Source organism: Amphiura filiformis, chromosome 7, assembly GCF_039555335.1.
Source record: "Amphiura filiformis chromosome 7, Afil_fr2py, whole genome shotgun sequence".
NCBI lineage: Eukaryota > Metazoa > Echinodermata > Ophiuroidea > Amphilepidida > Amphiuridae > Amphiura > Amphiura filiformis.
The window spans coordinates 56,725,418-56,746,813 of record NC_092634.1 but is presented as its reverse complement, the minus strand read 5'-3'; the positions used below and the strand labels follow the sequence as shown (position 1 = coordinate 56,746,813).

General features: G+C 38.5%; 1 protein-coding gene across 1 annotated transcript in view; it reads left to right on the top strand.

Moving 5' to 3' along the window:
- Positions 1-20,350, top strand: part of LOC140157968 (uncharacterized) — a 40,242-nt gene extending 19,892 nt beyond the window's left edge. The window contains 11 exon segments of the mRNA XM_072181217.1: positions 936-1,175; positions 2,076-2,204; positions 3,125-3,249; positions 6,192-6,448; positions 6,616-6,687; positions 12,471-12,542; positions 16,931-17,002; positions 17,138-17,209; positions 18,201-18,284; positions 18,482-19,323; positions 19,326-20,350. Coding sequence (XP_072037318.1) covers positions 936-1,175; positions 2,076-2,204; positions 3,125-3,249; positions 6,192-6,448; positions 6,616-6,687; positions 12,471-12,542; positions 16,931-17,002; positions 17,138-17,209; positions 18,201-18,284; positions 18,482-19,323; positions 19,326-19,591 — 2,231 coding nt within the window. The 3' untranslated portion in view covers positions 19,592-20,350.
- Positions 20,351-21,396: the final 1,046 nt, after the last annotated feature.

Sequence of the window (21,396 nt, the reverse complement as noted above, 5' to 3'; positions counted from 1 at the left end):
GTGGGATGAAAAGCCGACGATCAATTGAAAATTTTGACCTTTCGTATTCGCAAGTTGCATCACCGTCCTACGTAATTTGTGGGAGAAGTAGCATTTTGAAGCTATTTCGTTTTATACTGGAAGTGACCCCTTAATGACGTTTGACCTCAAACAAAAAAATACCACATATACATAAGGTAAACATAATTCATGTGTGCACATACCGTCACTCTCCTATGTTTTTCTTAGCTAATAAAATTTTTTGAAGGAATTTGGTTTTATACCGGAAGTGACCCCTTAATGACATTTGACCTCAAATCTGTGTATGATTCATAGACACTGGGTAATAGCAATGCATGTGTGCAAGTTGCGTCACCGTCGTATGTAATTTGTGGGAGAAGTAGCATTTTGAAAGTATTTCGTTTTATACCGGAAGTGACCCCTTAATGACCTTTGACCCCAAATAAAAAAATACCACATATACATTTGATTAACATAATTCATGTGTGCAGATACCGTCACTCTCCTATGTTTTTCTTAGCTAATAAAATTTTTGAAGGAATTTGGTTTTATACCGGAAGTGACCCTTAATGACCTCAAATCTGTGTATGATTTACAGACATTGGGTAATAACAATTCATGCGTGCAAGTGCCGTTACTGTCCTACGAAATTTGTGGGAGAAGTAGAATTTTGAGTTGAAATCACGTTTTTGACCCCTGTGACCCCTACTTGACCTTTGAAACCACGAATTTTATGTGACATGTAGGGGCATGGTCATTGATGATTGTGACCAAGTTAGGTCAAAATCGGTGTACGCATGTTAGTGCTAGAGCAAATGTAAAGGTCGACAGAAGAAAGAAAGAAAGAACGTCAACGGCTGTGTAACAATGATCTGACGGAACCAGTGTTCTTACGCATTTAAAACTGGTTATTTCAATAATGTGCTTTTACACAGGTGATTGTGGCCCAAGACATGTATATCTAAAGGCCAATGACGAATATAACCTGACATCAAGTAACTATCCACAAAACTACAAGAATGACTTGTTCTGTGCATGGCAGGTGACAGCGATTGATGCAAGCAATATTTTGTTGTCCATAATCGATTTCCATTTAGAGAGAGGATTTGATTTCTTTTCATTGGGAAATGGACATGATTCGTCAAATGGCTCGTCAATAATTGGACGATTTACAGGTAATAGGAGTACAAAATGAGTAAATTATCATCAAACATATCGTTGTGATTTTTGCAGAGTGTCGAACGATTCTCTTATAAATGCATCTACGCACAGTATACACCTCGATACACCCGTGTACACAGATTTTCCAAGCACAGCGAGTCTAGCCTCTACACAGTCTGTGTTTATACTACACGGTTGAGTGCATAGCATCATAAGAGCTGTGTGAGATCTAGCTGGTGACTAGTGGAAAATACGGCATCTGTGATTGGTTTTTGTCAAAACCTCGAATGTTCCCTTCATCCAATCAGAAAAGTTTTGATATCAAACGAAAGCTAACACTTCCCGCTAAAAAACACTTTTTTTCATTCCGTCAATAGATGACGCAATTCAATGTTTATGGCAACGCGAATGTGAAAAATCTGTTGAAAACGACATATTCAAGCACAATTTTTGACCAAGATGTAGGTTTTAAAAGTAAAAAAAACTTCAAATTTTATTATCCATATACTATATAGCTTAATTTCAATGAGCAATGGCCAATTCTCCTTAAATTGCAAATCTTGGGCAAAAGTTACTATTTTCGCCTGTTTTGTCTTACCATTGTAAATTCAATGAACTATGACTTTGCAAAAAGACGCTTAGAAAGTGATATTAGCGATTCGTCTGTTACATGTGAAATAGATGCCATAAGTGAAAAAGTGCATTTCACGTTTAAATCAGCCCTTCTGATCCCTGTTCTCTTATTCAAGACAATCATGCGTGACACGATTTCAATAAACAGACGAATCATTATTCGGTATTCTGCGAAAGAAATTATAACGACTTATTGTGACTAAATCCTGATTATTCAGATGTAATGGAAACTTGAGTTGAATTAATCTGAAAAAGTATCTGAATATGAATTCATTATACAGGTAATGTCAAATTGCGCACAATAGTCACACCAGGACGAGATTTGTGGATGTCCTTTGCTACCGATAGATCTGGCACCAAGCGAGGTTACTTTATTCAGTTAGTATCACTCGAAAAATTTGATGATGAAGGTGAGCTATAAGAACTTTTTAAATCATAAATTGACTTGTAACGATCACATTTCATTCGTTTAGATTGTTAACCTTAATGTTTCCAAGGGTTTGATCCCACATGGTGCACCAAACGCCACCAGAGGACTCAGGCTAATCAAGGAACATCCTTTGCCACGTTTGCGTACATTTTATTGAAATGTGACCTACACCTTATCCGGGGTAGAGTAATAATTTATCAAACTTCGTGAGTAATTTGTAAGCGATATTGAATCCAACCTTTATAATTGTAGTTTTCTTATCCAAAGAACTGGTGAAATGAATATTTTGCCACATAGTAATGGTGGTCTATGTTTTGTGTATAGTTAGGATTTTCAAGTTTTTCAAGGAGACACTTATATTTTGTCATGATAAGGTAATATAGAGATATTGTATCACTGGATGAAGGAGACCCATAGCTATCCATAAGCCAAATCGGTATTAACATTTGCAATGCATCGTGGGACAGTTTTTGCAGTTTAGGACACTTTGCCATCTGACCTATCGTGAAAATTGTTTTTTTGTGCGTACAAAATATTATTTGAAATGTTTTACTAGAATAAAAGAAATTTAAAAATTCATAATTATTTAATAAATCAATTGTTTAAAATATTGTTAATGATAATATTATTACACTAATAAATAAATGAATAATAATTACAGCAATTTTCCCGATACGTCAGAGGTCAAAGTGTCAGCGAAAATCGAAAGTTACAATACTTATTGGTAAAACGTGCAACCAAAAATACTTCAGCAAGTCCAGGGTGTGACCTATACACGTGTGAAATGGCCCAAACCGTCAAAATAACAAAAATGTGAATCGTAAAATACTTGTATTGAGGTGTTGATTAGTAGTATTTCCATTTATATTGAATAAATCCTGTCTTTAATACATTTTCAAGGATTTTGTGAGGTTGCGCACTTTGACTGTGGAGACGGATACTGTGCCGCTAAAAGTGCCGAATGTGACGGATTTAATGACTGCCTACAGTATCAAGATGAAATTGATTGTGGTAATTTTTTGTGCGTAATTGTATCAATTTGTTTTCAATTGCGTCTGTGAATACTACATACCCGAGGTCATATTTATCTTTAGTTGTAAAGTGTCGAATGCCAATATTTTGGTTCTTATACGTGTTTGAAGATTCAATTTGGCGGATTTCCTCGAGCTACAGGAAATACGTATTCTCTCTTCTTTGATAAAACTTCAGCCGTAAATCTAAATTGTAACGTACAGTTAATGTAGAAAAGGTCTCATAGAATTGACCTTTTTGGTAAATCCCATAAGCCTTTGCGAGTACACCTGAGATATCGTCATTACACGTCAGAACGCGTCAAGCCAATACGCACATCGTTTAGCGAACATCGTTACTGCGCATTGCAAGTCCGCGTGATGTCAAATGACGACATCTCAGGTGTACTCGCAAAGGTTTATGGGATTTACCGAAAAGGTTAATTAGCTCAGGAAATTGTAAAAAAAAATGTAAAAAAAAATCTAGAATATGTGTTGCGAGATTATATTCTGCTCAGGAATTGTAAAAAAAATATCTAGAGTCTGTGATGCGAGGTTCCCTGCATTCATGATATAAGTGTAGATTTGTTTACTTTTAGCAAATATTACTTGTCCTGGATCCTACCTGTGTGATGGTCGTGATGATATAACCAATACGCAACAATGTGTACCTATAGAAGTTGTCTGCGATGGAGAGTATGACTGTCCCCAGCAAGATGACGAAATTCAGTGCAGTAACTGTAATATCATGTACTTAAAGGCTTAATGTACGATCTTTTTAAATGTTTCTTTTTTTCTTCTAAAATGATAAAATAGTTATGCAATCATTATGAAAGTTCCCAATACATTTGGACTCGAAAAACATTGGAAATTTGCAAAACAACAACATCACAAACTTCACCTCTATCACTCGTAACACTTTTTGGATTAGGACGCCGAGTGCGGCCTCAGCACGGTTCATTGGCTCGCTCAGGAGTTAGCCTCCTACACAGCCAGTTTGGTTGCGCTCCCTCCACATGTGTGGAGGGAGCGTAACCAAAGGTATATTCTGAAAAAATCATACATTAAAGCCATATTATAACATTTGCTGAGGAGGACGCCTTCAATATTTTAAAAAATTCTATTTTTGTACACGATTATATTATACTTTACTAAAGTAAACGACATACCCTGCAAGTAAACTACATACCCTGCAAAAATCAAGACCATAGGTGCTGTAGTTTTGTCCAAATCCGAGATTTTGAATAAAACGCAGGAACCGTCGTTTTATCATTACGATGCAAATATTAGTAGAATGCTTACGCGATGTTCATAACACAGTACGTACATGGTGTGCGGAACGGTGATCTACACAACAAAGGATCGTACCGTAACACGACCAAAGGACTGATACGTATTGGCGACATCGGCACTGGTAATAAATTCCAAATATTCTTTGCTTTGTTTTAGTTGTTCGGCTCAACATTAAAAGGAGATATAACTGGCAGTAAAAACTAACATTTGTGGCAAAGAAGTACTAATCTATTTTGTGTGAAAACGTTATAATATGGCTTTAATTTGCAATGCAATGAAAATAACGTGATGTCAAGATTACTTTTTGTTATTTTCATTGGCTCGCTCAAAATCACTATTTTGAGCGAGCCAATGAATTTTATAACCGTGCTGTGCATTAAACTTCTACAGATGTTGATCGACTACTCATCCATAGCGATTGGTGTCAGTCAAATCTCAAGAACCGTTGCACGGTTGTTTTATGGCATGTACATGTAGAACTGTGTTCATTTTTAAGCAAAGTTGAAAACTGATGGCGCTATTTATCTTAAATTTTATTTGCATCTTTACAAGAGGTAGAGACTTGCTTAATGGCCTTAAAATATCATAAAAATGAGTAACATATAGCAATGGAATTTTCAAACTAATTTTATTATAAAATGAAAGAAATAACTCATATGTGACGTGTCATGTCAAAAGGAGACACCTTTGGGCAGGATCATAAACGGAGAAATAGCCAAAAATCTGCCCAGGTGATTTTTTTACAATTTATGTTTGTTGCGAATTTGTGATGTTATTAATGTTAAAAATATTGTCTGATAGTTTCAGACCGGAATATAACTGGCATCTTGTATTTTTTGAGACATTTTTCAAGGTAATTCCTACTCTCAACATTGTCAATAATATTTTTAAAGGCCGATATCTCAATCTCCAATTTTATAATACCATAACTTATGAACTCAATATCTTCGCTCAGGAATGTTTGATTTCATTGGGGAAAACGGCGTTGTAGAGCAAAATATCTCTATATTTAAGATGTGTAAAAACCTCAAAATTGATAACCTGCCCAAAAGTGTCTCCTTTTGACATGACACGTCACATATTATTGGGCTAAATTTATTTTTAAATATATGTAAATAGCGCCTTCAATTTTCACACACATATACAGTTTCTAGAATAGTATTGTAAATGTCTAGAATTGAAAATTATGTAACGTTTTGTTAGAAACATTAATAAATGGCCACATCAAACAACTGTGGTCGGCAAGTTGTCGACAAAGCAAATACATCAATAAAGTCCAAATATTAAGTTCAGAGACCACATTATGCGTTGTTTATTTACATCAAAATATTACACGTAATCAAATCGGTAACTTACCACTACAGTATGAAGCCTATTAATCCACCATATATCAGTGTCATCTTGTGGGCAATTATTACTTTTTTTATACCTTGCAGTTATTTCATGGTAAATCATGGTGATCTTTCAAGAATATTAATATTTTTAATGCCAAGATTTTGTCGATGAGTCCATGCTTGTCGACAATCATGAAAAATGCTTTGTAGACATTACAATATTGTCGACAACAGCCTTTTCGAAAACGATATAGTGGCATACGAGCAAAAATAAACAGACACATGTGATAAAAATCTAATTGCGGTCAACAATGTTTTTCTTATTCATAGTGTTATAAAGTTTATATTCCTTTACCAAATATGAGAAGGATCGATTGCTTTCGTGTAATACAATCATGTTCATATTATTTGAATACCATTCAATTAAACGAATGTCACTGTTATTTTCAATACCGACGTAAAATAGACACCAAACGTTGTCCAGCGGAATGCCACTGTTACTATGAAAATTACCAACTATATGCCCATTGTACCGACAATTGGAATGCAAATACACTGGAAAATATGGCTAGAACCACATGGGCTTTGTAAGTTTATCTATTATAGTTTTGTATATTAAGCAATGATATTCTTCATGACAACTTATTAATATTATAGACAAATTCTGACTTAGACAATAGACGTTCTGTCTTCAATCTTATTATGACAACAAAAGGTTTGTATAATAAACATGAATTATGTTTTCCTCATCTAGGGAGTTGCAAGGATACAACAAGCCTTTCCTGTATCCTGGAATGTTCAAAGGATTGACTCATTTAAAGATCATGTACGTAGGTAACCCCATTTGTTATTCATACTCCCTGTGTAGGTGATTAAGGTCATGTCTAACATTGGGGGTGTATGGATTTTAATTGGAATAGGCAAACAACAGATACTGCCTTTTACCAGCTACTAAACTGGTGATTAGCAAAGCAGATGGTGTGCTTTTTTGGCGGGAAATAATATTTCGCGCTATAAATGTGATGTTATCGAAAGTGATAAAGTTAATTTTTTTATTACTTCCGTGGTCCGAGCGTACAAGAGCGTACACACAGAAGAGATAAACAATCACGCTGATTGGCTGATCAACGCACTTGACAACAAGTCGGTTGCCCTATTGGTTGCAGCGCGGCGCGTAGTAGGCGACCTTGTCACGTCTACGCCATCGCAATTCACCAGCGCGTACCTGGACCACGGAAGTAATAAACAAAATAAACTTTAGTACGGTGTCCCATCTGTGTCCGAGTTTGTACCTGCAAAGATAAAGCTATCTTAATACTAATAACGGCGTGTCCGTCCGTCCGCGCGCTATCGCGTTCGCGCGGTTTGCGTTCACGCGGTGCACTATCGCGTGCTCGCGGTGCGCTATCGCGGAGTATCAACGGGAGTGTGCGCGGAGTACAGTGCGCGCATCGGAAAAGCATTACAGTGTGACTATGTGATTGATTTCATTACTTTAATAACGGTATATATCCACGTCCAGATCCCGGGTCCAGATACTAATTTCGGTTTCTCTAAATGTGGAAACAGGGCAGGGCTTGGAAGAGGCGAATGATGGGTTTCCAGATTATGGGTAGGCCTACCGAACTACACAAGTAAGCATCACACCTATAAAACAAACAGAGTTGATTAAGTTGTGTCAAGTTGGGTCTTGATCATTGAGAGACGCATTTCATAGTAGTTTAAAAAGTCAGGGCAGGTATATGGGTAACGGGTTTGGGTAATTATAAATAGGCCTATCACGAGAAGCGCCCGACCCGAGAACCGCGAAATCTAGTATAATATACTATACCGATTGAAAACAAATACGCAGACATTTTGTAGCATTCTCGAAGAATTACTCCTAAAAACATTGAATTCTTTCATATTGGACATTATTTTATCCACTTTATATTTTAAACTTCAAATAATTTTACTTTGTGTAGCAAAGAGTTACCTGCGAATTGCGTGACTATCGCAAAATTGATATGTTAGCATTTCAAGCTGATCTTGAACATCAATTGACTACCACCATGATAACACCTCCTGAGTCAGACGTGAACGACTTCCTTGAACACTTCGCGCATTCTTCTGAAGTTGTGTTAGATAAACATGCCCCGCAAAGTACCAGGTCTCGGACTATTCGTCCACGACCCCGGTGGTATAACGATGACATTAGAGAAGTAAAGCGTGAACAAAGAAGGCTGGAAAGAAAATGGAGGAAGACTCGTCTGCAAGTTGACAGGGATGCCTACATGATACAACATGAGAAGCTTGTGAAGATGATTGAGAAATCAAAAGAGACGTATTACAAGGACTCACTTTGCAACTCAAATACAAAGGACACTTTTAAGACTCTAGGCGTTCTGTTAAATAAGACTGGTAAAATACTGCCCACTTTTGATACACCAGATAAGCTGTGTAACAAATTTGCAGAGTACTTTATTGACAAGGTTGCTAAAATAAGATGTAGCATTGATGATGATCCTGTAAATTCTGGGCCAAATGCTGAAATGAACGTTACTATTGTGGTTGACAGAGAACTTACTTCATTTAAAGAACTAAATGATACTGAGGTCCGTGAAATAATCGTGGGTTGTGCTAATAAGACCTGTCTGCTTGATTGTATGCCAACTTGGCTGGTAAAAGAAAACATTGATATTGTTGTACCGTATATCAAGAACATTGTAAATAAGTCTCTCGAACTTGGAGTTTTCCCATGTGATCTGAAAAGAGCCATTGTAACTCCCATAATTAAGAAAACTACTCTTGATTGGAATGACCTTCACAATTACAGGCCAGTTTCCAATATAAGTTTTATTGGAAAGATAATCGAGAAGGCAGTGATCACCCAGTTTAATGAGCACATTGAACAGAACGATCTTGATGAAATCTTCCAGTCTGCGTACAAGCACAAACATAGTACCGAGACTGCTCTGCTCAAAGTAAAAGATGATATCGCACGTGCCCTGGATGATAATCAAGCTGCCTTCTTGATTCTGTTAGATTTGTCTGCTGCCTTTGATACCATTGATCATGACATTCTGTTTCATAGGTTTGAACATCACTTTGGTATCAAAGGCACAGCTCTTCAATGGTTTAGGTCGTATATGACTGATCGTACATTTCAAGTTAATGTAAGTGGGTCGATGTCGGATGTGTTTGGACTGTGTTATGGTGTCCCACAAGGATCAATTATTGGTCCTAGGGCATTTACAGCTTATTCCCAATATGTTGCTACCATCATTCGGCATTACGGTATAATGTATCACATATACGCTGATGATGTTCAATTATACCTCGTTTTCAACCCCAAAGTTCCTGGTGATGCTGCATGTGCTCTGTTTAAACTGTCATCTTGTGTCAGAGAGATTCATTCTTGGATGACACTAAATAAGCTCAAACTGAACAATTCAAAACCGAATTCTTCATTGCAGCATCACCACATAACTTAACTCGTCTGTCTGGCACTACGTTGTGCATTGGAGCCACTGAAATTGTTTCATCTTCATCCATCAGGAACCTAGGTGTCTCCTTTGACACTTCATTGACCATGTCATCTCATGTAACTGCTCTTTGCAAGTCTCTGAATTTTATTTTGTGGAACATATCACGTATACGTCGTTACATTGACCAAAATACCTGTAGCTGTGCAATGAGAGCCCTTATCTTGTCCAAATTGGACTACGCCAATGCACTGCTCGCTGGATGCAAGGCTGGTGACATCACACGCCTTCAACGTCTGCAAAACAAAGCAGCTCGCATAATTTTCCAACTCCCTCGTCGCCACTCAGCTTCAATCTTATTAGACACACTTCACTGCTTGCCCGTTAACAAACGCATCATTTTCAAAGTTCTCCTGTATGTTTTCAAGACTGTTCACAACCTGGCTCCTGACTATCTCACAAATAGCATCACAATTCACAAACCATTAAGACAAGGTCTCCGCTCAGCTCTGGATGTTAACCGTCTCGCGACTCCGAAATACAACAGGAGGTTCAGCGATGGCGCTTTCAGTGTTTGTGGTCCCAAATGGTGGAATGACCTTCCTATAACCATCCGCTCATCTCCCACTGTTAGTACCTTTAAAGCCAGTTTAAAAACCTATCTGTATTAAGTTGTTTTCATTTCATATGTTTCCCTTTTTCTGCATTGCTGTGGTCAGTATAGCTTCTGTTTATTAATTTTTGTTGCATGTAAAGCGCATTGCTCAATTTTGGAAATGCGCTATATTAAGCGTCGTTTGTATGTATGTATGTAAATATGATTTTGAATTTCCAATTCATTATCCAAATAAATGCAATGTTTTAGGACAGACTTGTTGCAGTCTAAAAAGTTTTTTTAAATTGAATTATCAGTATTGTAACATGGTAGACTTGGAACAAATCTTAATAACTTTTTATTCTAAGAAAAAACAGATTCTAAAAGTAAGCATTAAAATGAGCAGAAATTTGCATAATTTTGGCTAAATTTGGATTGGTCATGATTAGTAATATTAAATCCTACAAGTGTATCACAGATGGCAGATATCAAAAATTGTTTTAATGATTTTAAACAGCATAATAGAGAATATATTATAGAGAAAGACTGGCATCCTTTTCAGTGATGTGCGCCCTTATGTTAATTTGCTCATGCACGATGGTCGAATTCAGCACCGTTGAAGAGCTGGCGTTTGAACTTGAAAATCAGTGTACTAAGAAAGCCGAATAGATTTCATGATGGAATTTGAATGTCTGTGATACTAGTGATGTGAGTAATATTATGATTGTGTGTGTGTGTGTGTGTGTGGGGGGGGGGTTACATAGGCCTGTATGTTCAGTAGTTAAGCTTATAGATTTCATGCACGTGAAAATGCAAGGCTGTTGATAATGCACTTGTCAATTGAAACCCTGACCCACTCCAGCCTGCCTTTTTTTTAATAACAGATGGGCATTGACACAAATCTTGTCCCTGTAGTGCCAGCCATGTGTCGTAACTTGCATATCAGTGTACTATGAAAGCCGGTTAGATTTCATGATGGAATTTGAATGTCTGTGATACTAGACTAGTGAGTAATTGTGACACGATCTGGTCCATGGGGCAAAAAGGCGGCAAATTTGAAACTGAGATAAAGGTAAAATGTGGAGTAAAAAACAATAAAATATATAAGAAAATAAACGTCAAAAAGCTTCATAACTTTTAAACCAAGTATGCTAGACCTTTGGTGTTTTCAGTAAATGATAGCCTATTGTATGTATAATGTAATAATTACAGTAACTCAATTTTCAAAAATGCCTCCTTTGGCCCCATGGACCAGATCGTGTCACAATTATGATTGTAGGGGGGGGCGGTGCATAGGCCCGTATGTTCAGTAGTTAAGCTTATAGATTTCATGCACGTGAAAATGAAGGCTATTGATATAAATGCACTTGTCAATTGAAACCCTGAGTCCCTGACCCACTCCAGCCCCTGCCTGCAGTGCAGAGTACCCGGAAAAAATAGCCGGGCAGGCAGTTTATAACAGACGGGCATTGACACAAAATTTGTCCCTGTAGGGCCGGCCATGTGTCGTTTCCCGTCGGTCCGGGACTTGGCTGGGAGTTTTAACATTTTTGAAATTTAGCCCTGGTATAAGTCCCAGCCACCCCTCCCCCTGGTACCCTGGCCATGAGGGGGGGGGGGTGCTGGAAATTGACAGCTGCATATAGCCATATCTTTGATAACATGGACAAATATAGTGATGGTGTACATTATACAAATGATGAGATATCCTCTAAATAGGCACAATTTCACGGCTTTACCAGACGCGTAATGGTGCGATTAAATTAAACGTCATTTTGTGCGTAGGAAGTTGCAAATTAAAAAAACTGCGATAATTTAAAATGACTGCAATTTTGCAATGAAAAGCAAACCACCAAAGCTTTCTCATTTGTAGATGTATAGGCCTAACACATTGGTATGCATATAGCCTGTGGCAGTGAGCTAATTTGTCCTTGTACTATATAAAGACCATGCACATTCTTCATATGAATCACAGGCCTATATTCACATAGCCATATATACATGTACCTGTACAGATGTACACACACCCACACAAACAACTGTATTTTATGATTTATCCAAGGTAATTGCAGACCCCTCCTCCATACGGTACCCTATAACCCTAAACATGAGCCATAACACTAACCGTAATTCTAATCCTAACCCTAATCCTAACCTAACCCTAACATACCCTTAACAGGCAAACCCTAATCCTATATCAAATCCTAACCTTAGTCCAAATCCTAATCATATAGCCTTGGAAGGGGGGTGCTCCTTTTGGAATGGATAATAAATTGGACATTCAAAATCATACTTGTTACACAAAGTGAATTTAATTTCAAGTTTAAAAGAAATCCGGACTTAATAAAGTCCAAAATGAAAATCCTCTCTGTTTAAAATACTATGCTTAAATACTTATCTAAGTATTTCACTCTGTGAAGTGGATTTGTTCTATTAAACAGTCATGTTTTGCTTACGAACTATTACGTGCATGTATGTCATAGTATTCAAGATCTTTGAATCGGCAGGTAGAGATGATTCTTTAATCTTTGATAATTTGATTTACAACAGGACTCTAGCGGCTAACAACATTTCACATATTCAGCCTCGAGCCTTTGACGGATTAGATGATCTGACATGGTTGTAAGTAGTAAACATTTTTACATTCTTTGTGTAAATTTGGTTTATTTTCTACATGGTTTAATCACGTGTAATAGCATGGACTGTAGAAAACTTAAACTACAGTCCATGGTAATAGTTAATGAAACTTGCGTAGAACAACCTTATTACGGTCATTTATGTTAACGAATTTACAAAGTTACCAATCGATTACCAAAGGTTTACAAGGTAATAAAAAACCACATACTATCCCTTAAATGAAGGATTTTGCTTAGTTAGTCGCTGACATAAAGAAGAAGGAAATTAAACTAGAAGGCTATATATTTGTACACAAATACGGCTATACCCGCATGTTATCGGTTTACACAAACTTACAGTCCTTATTTGCTGAGGACTTAGGTTGCTGTTGTCAGTCTCTCTAATTCACAGTGAAGCTATGCAATTTGATAGATTGAAATTCACAATGTGCAATTTGATTAGGGGAAAGCTATTCCAGAGGGAGTATGTAAATTAAATGGAACAGCCATTTCAGAGGGAGTATGTAAATTAAATAGAACAGCTTTTTTGGGATCATTTCAGAGGGAGTATGTAAATTAAATGGAACAGCCTATTTTGTGGCCATTTCAGAGGGAGTATGTACATAAAATAGAACAGCCAATGGGTATGTAATTTAACTGGAACAGCCTTAACGTTTCTGTCATCTATATTATTATAATTACGCAATTGTCTGTGAATGGGATGGGGTGGGTGTTATTAACAATATAATTCGCAGGTGCAATCTGTGTACAAACTCCGAGCCCTGAAGTTGCTTTATTTGATGATAAACGGACAGCCCTTTAACATTTGGGGCCCTGGCCCATAATATTTGACTTATGAGGCTCATGTACACATGTTGAAGTATAATTCTCAAGTGCTATCAGTAGACTTAAGCTGGGCACTGTAGCTGCTTTATTTACTGAGTAACGGCTGGCCCTATGTTTTAGCGTTTGGGGCCCTGGGCCCATATTATGTGACATATGGGGCTCATATGTACATATAACAATATAATTCTCAGGTGCAGTCTGTGTACAAACTTTGAGCTTTGGTGAAAAATGGCCGGCCCTTTGCTTTAACATTTGGGGCATGGGGCCCATAATATTTGACTTATGGGGCTCTGTGCATATGTTGAAATATACTTCTCAAGTGCTATCAGCAGACTCAAGCTGGACATTGTAGCTGCTTTATTTACTGAGTAACGACCGGCCCTATGTTTTAGCGTTTGGGGCCCTGGGGCCCATATTATGTGACACATAGGGTTCATATATACATAAAACAATATAATGCTGAAGACCTATTAGTGTACCAAATCTAAACCCTGTAGCTACTTTATTTGCTGAGAAACGACCGGCCCTTTGTTTTAACATTTGGGCCTCTGGGGCCCCTAGCCTTAAACATCTGGGGCCAAAATGGGCAGAAGACACATTACAACTTAGGGCCCATACATGTGCCACATATGAGCCCCAGTGCCCTTGTAGTTTTATAGCTAGCCTTGTTAACCTGTTGCCCTTATTTTAACATTTGGGGCCCTGGGGCCCATAATATATGACATATGGGACTCATGTATACTTGTATATATAGAGTACCCCTGGCTCTATCAGTGTACCAACTCAGGGCCCGAGGCTGCTTCATTTAATGAGAAACAGCATGCTTTGTATTTTTACATTTGGGCCCCTGGGGCCCGTGACCTTTGACCTCTGGGGCCCAGATGTGCAAAGGATAAATCTACGGGGTAGGGCCCATAAGTGTACTACATATGGGCCCTGGGGCCCTTGTAGTTTTAGCGCTAGCTTTGTCAATCTGTTACCCCTTGTTTTAACATTTGGGGCCCTGGGGCCCATAATATATGACATATGGGGTTCATGTATACTTGTATATATAGAGTACCCCTGGGGCTATCAGTGTACCAACTCAGGCCCCTGAGGCTGCTTCATTTGATGAGAAACGGCATGCTTTGTATTTTTACATTTGGGCCCCTGGGGCCTGTGACCTTGACCTCTGGGGCCAAGATGGGCAAAGGATAAATCTACAGGGGTAGGGCCCATAAGTGTACCACATATGGGCCCTGTGGCCCTTGTAGTTTTAGCGCTAGCCTTGACAGAATGTTGTGTTTGATGGAGGAAGAGAAGAAGGAGAAGAAGGAGGACTAGAAGGCTATATATTTGTACACAAATACGGCTATACCCGCATGTTATCGGTTTACACAAACTTAGTCCTTATTTGCTGAGGACTTATTGTCAGTCTCTCTAATTCACAGTGAAGCTATGCAATTTGATAGATTGAAATTCACAATATGCAATTTGATTAGGAGAAAGCTATTCCAGAGGGAGTATGTAAATTAAATCGAACAGCCATTTCAGAGGGAGTATGTAAATTAAATAGAACAGCTATTTTGGGATCATTTCAGAGGAGTATGTAAATTAAATGGAACAGCCAAAGGTATGTAAATTGAATGGAACAGCCTTAACGCTTCACACATGGTATTTCCAATTATCATCATCTATAATTATTATAGGCCTAATACGCTATTGAAATTCACAATATGCAATTTGATTAGGGGAAAGCTATTCCAGAGGGAGTATGTAAATTAAATGTAACAGTCATTTCAGAGGGAGTATGTAAATTAAATAGAACAGCCTATTTTGTGGCCATTTCAGAGGGAGTATGTAAATTAAATAGAACAGCCAATGGGTATGTAATTTAACTGGTACAGCCTTAACGTTTCTGTCATCTATATTATTATAATTACGCTATTGTCTGTGAATGGGGTGGGGTGGGTGTTATTAACAATATAATTCGCAGGTGCAATCTGTGTACAAACTCCGAGCACTGAAGCTGCTTTATTTGATGATAAACGGACGGCCCTTTTTAACATTTGGGGCCCTGGCCCATAATATTTGACTTATGAGGCTGTACACATGTTGAAGTATAATTCTCAAGTGCTATCAGTAGACTCAAGCTGGGCACTGTAGCTGCTTTATTTACTGAGTAACGGCTGGCCCTATGTTTTAGCGTTTGGGGCCCTGGGCCCATACTATGTGACATATGGGGCTCATATGTACATAAAACAATATAATTCTCAGGTGCAGTCTGTGTACAAACTATGAGCTCTGATACAGCTTTATTTGATGAAAAACGGCCGGGCCTTTGCTTTAACATTTGGGGCCCCGGGCCCATAATATTTGACTTATGGGGCTCATGTGCATATGTTGAAATATAATTCTCAAGTGCTATCAGCAGACTCAAGCTGGACATTGTAGCTGCTTTCTTTACGGAGTAACGGCCGGCCCTATGTTTTAGAGTTTGGGGCCCTGGGGCCCATATTATGTGACACATGGGGTTCATATATACGTATAACAATATAATGCTGAAGACCTATTAGTGTACCAAATCTAAACCCTGTAGCTACTTTATTTGATGAGAAACGACCGGCCCTTTGTTTTAACATTTGGGCCTCTGGGGCCCCTAGTCTTAAACATCTGGGGCCAAAATGGGCAGAAGACACATTACAACTTAGGGCCCATACATGTGCCACATATGAGCCCTAGTGCCCTTGTAGTTTTATAGCTGGCCTTGTTAATCTGTTGCCCCTTATTTTAACATTTGGGGCCCTGGGGCCCATAATATATGACATATGGGACCCATGTATACTTGTATATATAGAGTACCCCTGGAGCTATCAGTGTACCAACTCAGGGCCCTGAGGCTGCTTCATTTGATGAGAAACAGCATGCTTTGTATTTTTACATTTGGGCCCCTGGGGCCCGTGACCTTTGACCTCTGGAGCCAAGATGTGCAAAGGATAAATCTACGGGGTAGGGCCCATAAGTGTATCACATATGGGCCCTGGGGCCCTTATAGTTTTAGCACTAGCCTTGTCAATCTGTTGCCCCTTTTTTTTAACATTTGGGGCCCTGGGGCCCATAATATATGACATATGGGGCTCATGTATACTTGTATATATAGAGTACCCCTGGGGCTATCAGTGTACCAACTCAGGGCCATGAGGCTGCTTCATTTGATGAGAAACGGCATGCTTTGTATTTTTACATTTGGGCCCCTGGGGCCCGTGACCTTTGACCTCTGGGGCCAAGATGGGCAAAGGATAAATCTGATGGGGTAGGGCCCATAAGTGTACCACATATGGGCCCTGTGGCCCTTGTAGTTTTAGCGCTAGCCTTGACAGAATGTTGTGTTTGATGGAGGAGAAGGAGAAGGAGAAGGAGAAGAAACCATAGAATGGCAATATACCCGTTCATGCTTCGCATGCGGGTATAAGAAACCATAGAATGGCAATATACCCGTTCATGCTTCGCATGCGGGTATAACAATCATGATAATTATTGGATTATGTATCTTTTTTTCAACATTTATAGAGATATGTCAACCAATGAAATGGATGTAATCGAAGAGAAAACGTTTGAGGAGCTGAGATCTCTAAAAGGATTGTAAGTTAAAAGGAAGCATTTGGATTGTTTCTCTGTTATACTGCATGGTAAACATAAAAACGGAAGGGTAAAAGTTGGTTAACTTGTAGATTACTGAAGTAAAATGATTACTTTAACTTTGATGTTTCTCTGCAGACAAATGTGGGATCTGACTTTAACTTCAATTGAAAAGGGAGCATTTGATGGCTTGGGCAATCTTACAACACTGTAAGTACAACATACGAGCTACTTCTGCTCCCACTGCGTGAACAAATGATATAGTTTGTGCAAGCGTTGTAAAAATCCTTCTATTATGGCAACTATTTTTAGTAGCTTGGTTGTCTTACAAAAATAAAGCGGCATGGATGAAAATTACCGATGTACATATAGGCTATGTGCAATAAACCAACCAAAACGGTATAACAATTGAAACGGCAACCATGTTGGAGAACAGTTCTAAGATAGCAGAGGGAGCACGGTGGCCGAGTGGAACGGGCTAGGACTCATAATCGGAAGGTTGCGGGTTCGAGCCCCGGCGACGCCATCGTGTTGTGCCCTTGAGTAAGGCACTTTATCTCGATTACTCCTCTCCACCCAGGTGTGAAATGGGGAGCTGTTATGAATACTGTCCATTGAGCGCCGCCCAAAGGTATGAGCATGCCTTGGGCATTGTATGGCAGCTGACATATTCTAACAACGGCGGAATAAATGTAAAGCGCTTTGGTACATGTTCACATGTGAAAGGCGCTGTATAAATACCAACATTTATTTTTATTTATTATATGTCTCTAGATCGAATCCACAACCTTTCATACCTTTCGTACCATCTGTTTTATTATATTATCATGATAAACCCCTCGGAGGATTCTTGGAGGACAGAATCTTATTTAATGAGGAGGACAGAATCTTATTTAATGAGGATGACTCATGATTGCCTTTACTCTATTGTGGAAAAAATCTTAAAAATTAAGAATACAGATGACCTACCTTTTGGGTGACGTCACTTATGGCATCTATATCCTATATACCAAACCTATATATAAATGATACCCTGTTGAACGGATCGATTAGTCAGAAGATTTTCACCAACAGACGATCAGAATCATGAGGACATGTTATACTTTGAATTATGAATATGAAGCCTTGCTGCTTGCAGCATGCATTTGTGATCACAACTATTGACCTATATAATGACAATGTTTTGAACGATTCATTACAGAGTTCTCATCAATCGTGCTGAATTGCGCGGGGAGCTCCAAATCAAAACTGGCGCCTTTCGAGATCTACAAAATCTTCAAACTTTGTGAGTATACATGTACTTTCAAAATATTTTTGTTGCATTAGCTACCCTATATAATTTACATTTGACCATTTCTGTATTCTAAATTTATTATTATAACCATAAACATCTAAAATACGACACCGGGCAGCTAATTCAGATGTGGCCTTCTTGCATTTAACGCACGATATTGTAATTTGAATATGGATTTGTTTTCACAGATATGTTGATGATCATCGACTTTGCTGCCATTTCGACAATCTCAAAGAATGTATTACACTAGAACCACAACCACCTCTTTTCATGTGCGGAAGTCTAATGCAGAACGCTGTTCTCCGAGTTTCAATGTGGGTACTAGGCATCAGTGCATTAGTAGGCAACTTCGTCGTCATGGTATGGCGCGTGCAGGAGAAGACTACAAATCCCAGCGTATCAGTTCAATCCTTCCTTGTTTTCAATCTTGCCGTGTCTGATTTTCAAATGGGTGTTTATATGCTCATACTCGCTGCCACTGACGTGTATTACGGCCATGAATATTTCCTATATTCCGATAATTGGCGGGCAAGTTCTGTCTGTAAATTAGCAGGTTTTATCAGCATTCTCTCCAGCGAAGCGTCTGTTTTCTTTATAACATTGATAAGTGTTGATAGATTCCTTGCCATTGTGTTTCCATTTAGTCAGCGTCGTCTGCGTATACGGTCAGCTCGGATAGCCGTAAGCATCCTTTGGTTCGTTTCTCTTGTAGTTGGTATTGTACCAGTACTTTATGCGGATCCTGAATCGGATTTATATGATCTCTCTGATGTTTGTATAGGCTTACCGCTAATCACAAGACCTACGGATTACACCACACTTCAAGGAAGCATCGGCAACCCTCTTTCTGGTCGCACGTTTGCCAAACCAGTTGCGCAGAGCACAAAACCGGCTTGGTACTTTTCCATCGCTCTTTTCCTCGGCGTTAACTGCGCGTGTTTTTTAATCATTCTCGTATGCTACGTAGCAATATTTGTAAAAGCCCGGATGTCTATGAAGCAATCTAGAGGTCAAGTTAACCGCGATGAAGAATTAAAATGGCGGTAAAGATGGCTGTCATCGTCGGCACAGATTTTGTGTGCTGGGTGCCCATTATTCTTACCGGGATTCTGTCCCAGACAGGAGCAGTAGTTGTTCCGCTTCAAATGTATACATGGACGGTTGTATTTATACTGCCAATAAATTCTTCTCTTAATCCCTATCTTTACACACTGTCTAACCTAATATCCAAAAAGAGAGTCAACATGGAGGACGCCACAAAGCACATTCAATCAGCAACGATATCAACAATACGATAGATACGTTCCTTTGGTAAATTACAAGATCGATTATAAGTTTGACACGCCATAAGGCAGTAAGTATGCAGACTCAGAGTATTAGACGTATAATATTTGATGTAACATATCTACGGTATTTAATGTAGTCCCATTCTATTTCCAGTAATGTTTAAGTTCTAGCGAATGTTTGATGACGTAAAATCGATAATATGTTACGTTAATTATAGTAGAAATATATTATCGATTTACGTCATCAAACATTCGTTAGAACTTTAAAATCATTACTGGAAATAGAATGGCAAGCCAATAGATTAAATAACGTAGATATGTTACATCAAATATTTTACGTCTAATAAAAAGTCTGCATACGGCCTAGGCCCGCTGCATACATTTTATTTGACGTTTTATCCTTGATGCAACAAGTATTCATTATTTCCAATATATTTCATTTAATTAAAACCATAATAATTGTAATTGTACCACAGCGAATTTCTGCTTTTTGCCCAATGGTGTACTAAAATACCACGTGAAAGACTAAACCTAAAGTGCTGTAATTATAGTAGAATTAAAGTTCTAATAATTTTGCCGGAGATCTCCAGTTTTATTATGAGTTCACCGATTGAGTGATGACTGACACGTCTCGTGCATGTGTTTAGTGACGTATAAACTGTGTGTATATCGCTATTCGTCTTACTTCTTATTTTATACGTCCAAACTGCGTGAAGCTCAATAACTATTGGTGAGCTAATACACGGATTTATTGACGATAATTATTAAAGGTGCTGGAATGAAATAGCATTTTTTTTTCGTTTTACCTCATTTGTGACCCCTCGGTTCAACTGAGCCCTGAAGTCGCCACTCATCCTTTTTGAGTTATTCAACCAAAATGTTCTGCTTGAAATTAGCTTTAAAATGATGTATATCATGTCTATAGTACTTGACATTTAAGTAGTGAAAATCAATAAAACAGTCAATAAATCCTTTGTTTCCTATTGTTTATTGTTAAGTTCAATGGAGCATATCTCAATAGTGGCACTGGCGACATCCGGGCTCAGTTGTGCCGAGGGGTCACATTTCTTGGCGACATACCATGTATACTATAGACCTTTTTCCCTCTTTCCCATCATGCACTATTTCAGGGGGGTATGAGTGTCGCAAAATACATCATCTCCCCGGGGGAGTACAGAGTTATGTTCATCACATTCTGGAATACGGACATTTCGACTGGTGCCTTCATCACAAAAAGGAATCCCCGATAATGATGATAATGGCGCCACGGTCACTAATACCTTTCGGGGCAAAAACAACATTTCTATGCCTTATGGACATGGTATATTCACCCAAAAAGTTTCCTGTTATTGAAACCTAACTTTGCATACATTTTATAGACCTAATGGTGAAAAACTGATGACGGGACACGCAGTGATATTTTACCGGCGTCCGGTTCACTTTTTTTTCGGAGTTGAAAATAAAACGAACACAAAATCTCTTACACAGATGTTCTGCATCGCTCCGTAACTGCATCACTCGTGTATTCAATAATTGCATAATTAGTAACATCGATGGCCTTTACGAGAATCCGCATATATGGAATCAGTATGCCCATATTAAGACAAAATAATTGCAAAGGCCTGGCAAAGACCATCGGATGCACACGATCTATGAGGTTGATGAACTACGTCATACCCCCCTGGAATAGTGCATTGTGGGATAGAGGGAAAAAGGTCTATTAGCTCTGGGGTTAGTTCGCGTACTCTTTTAGAAATTTACTTTGCATTTTCATGTTATATATGCCAAGACATTAAAAAAAGACTGCTGAGAATCCA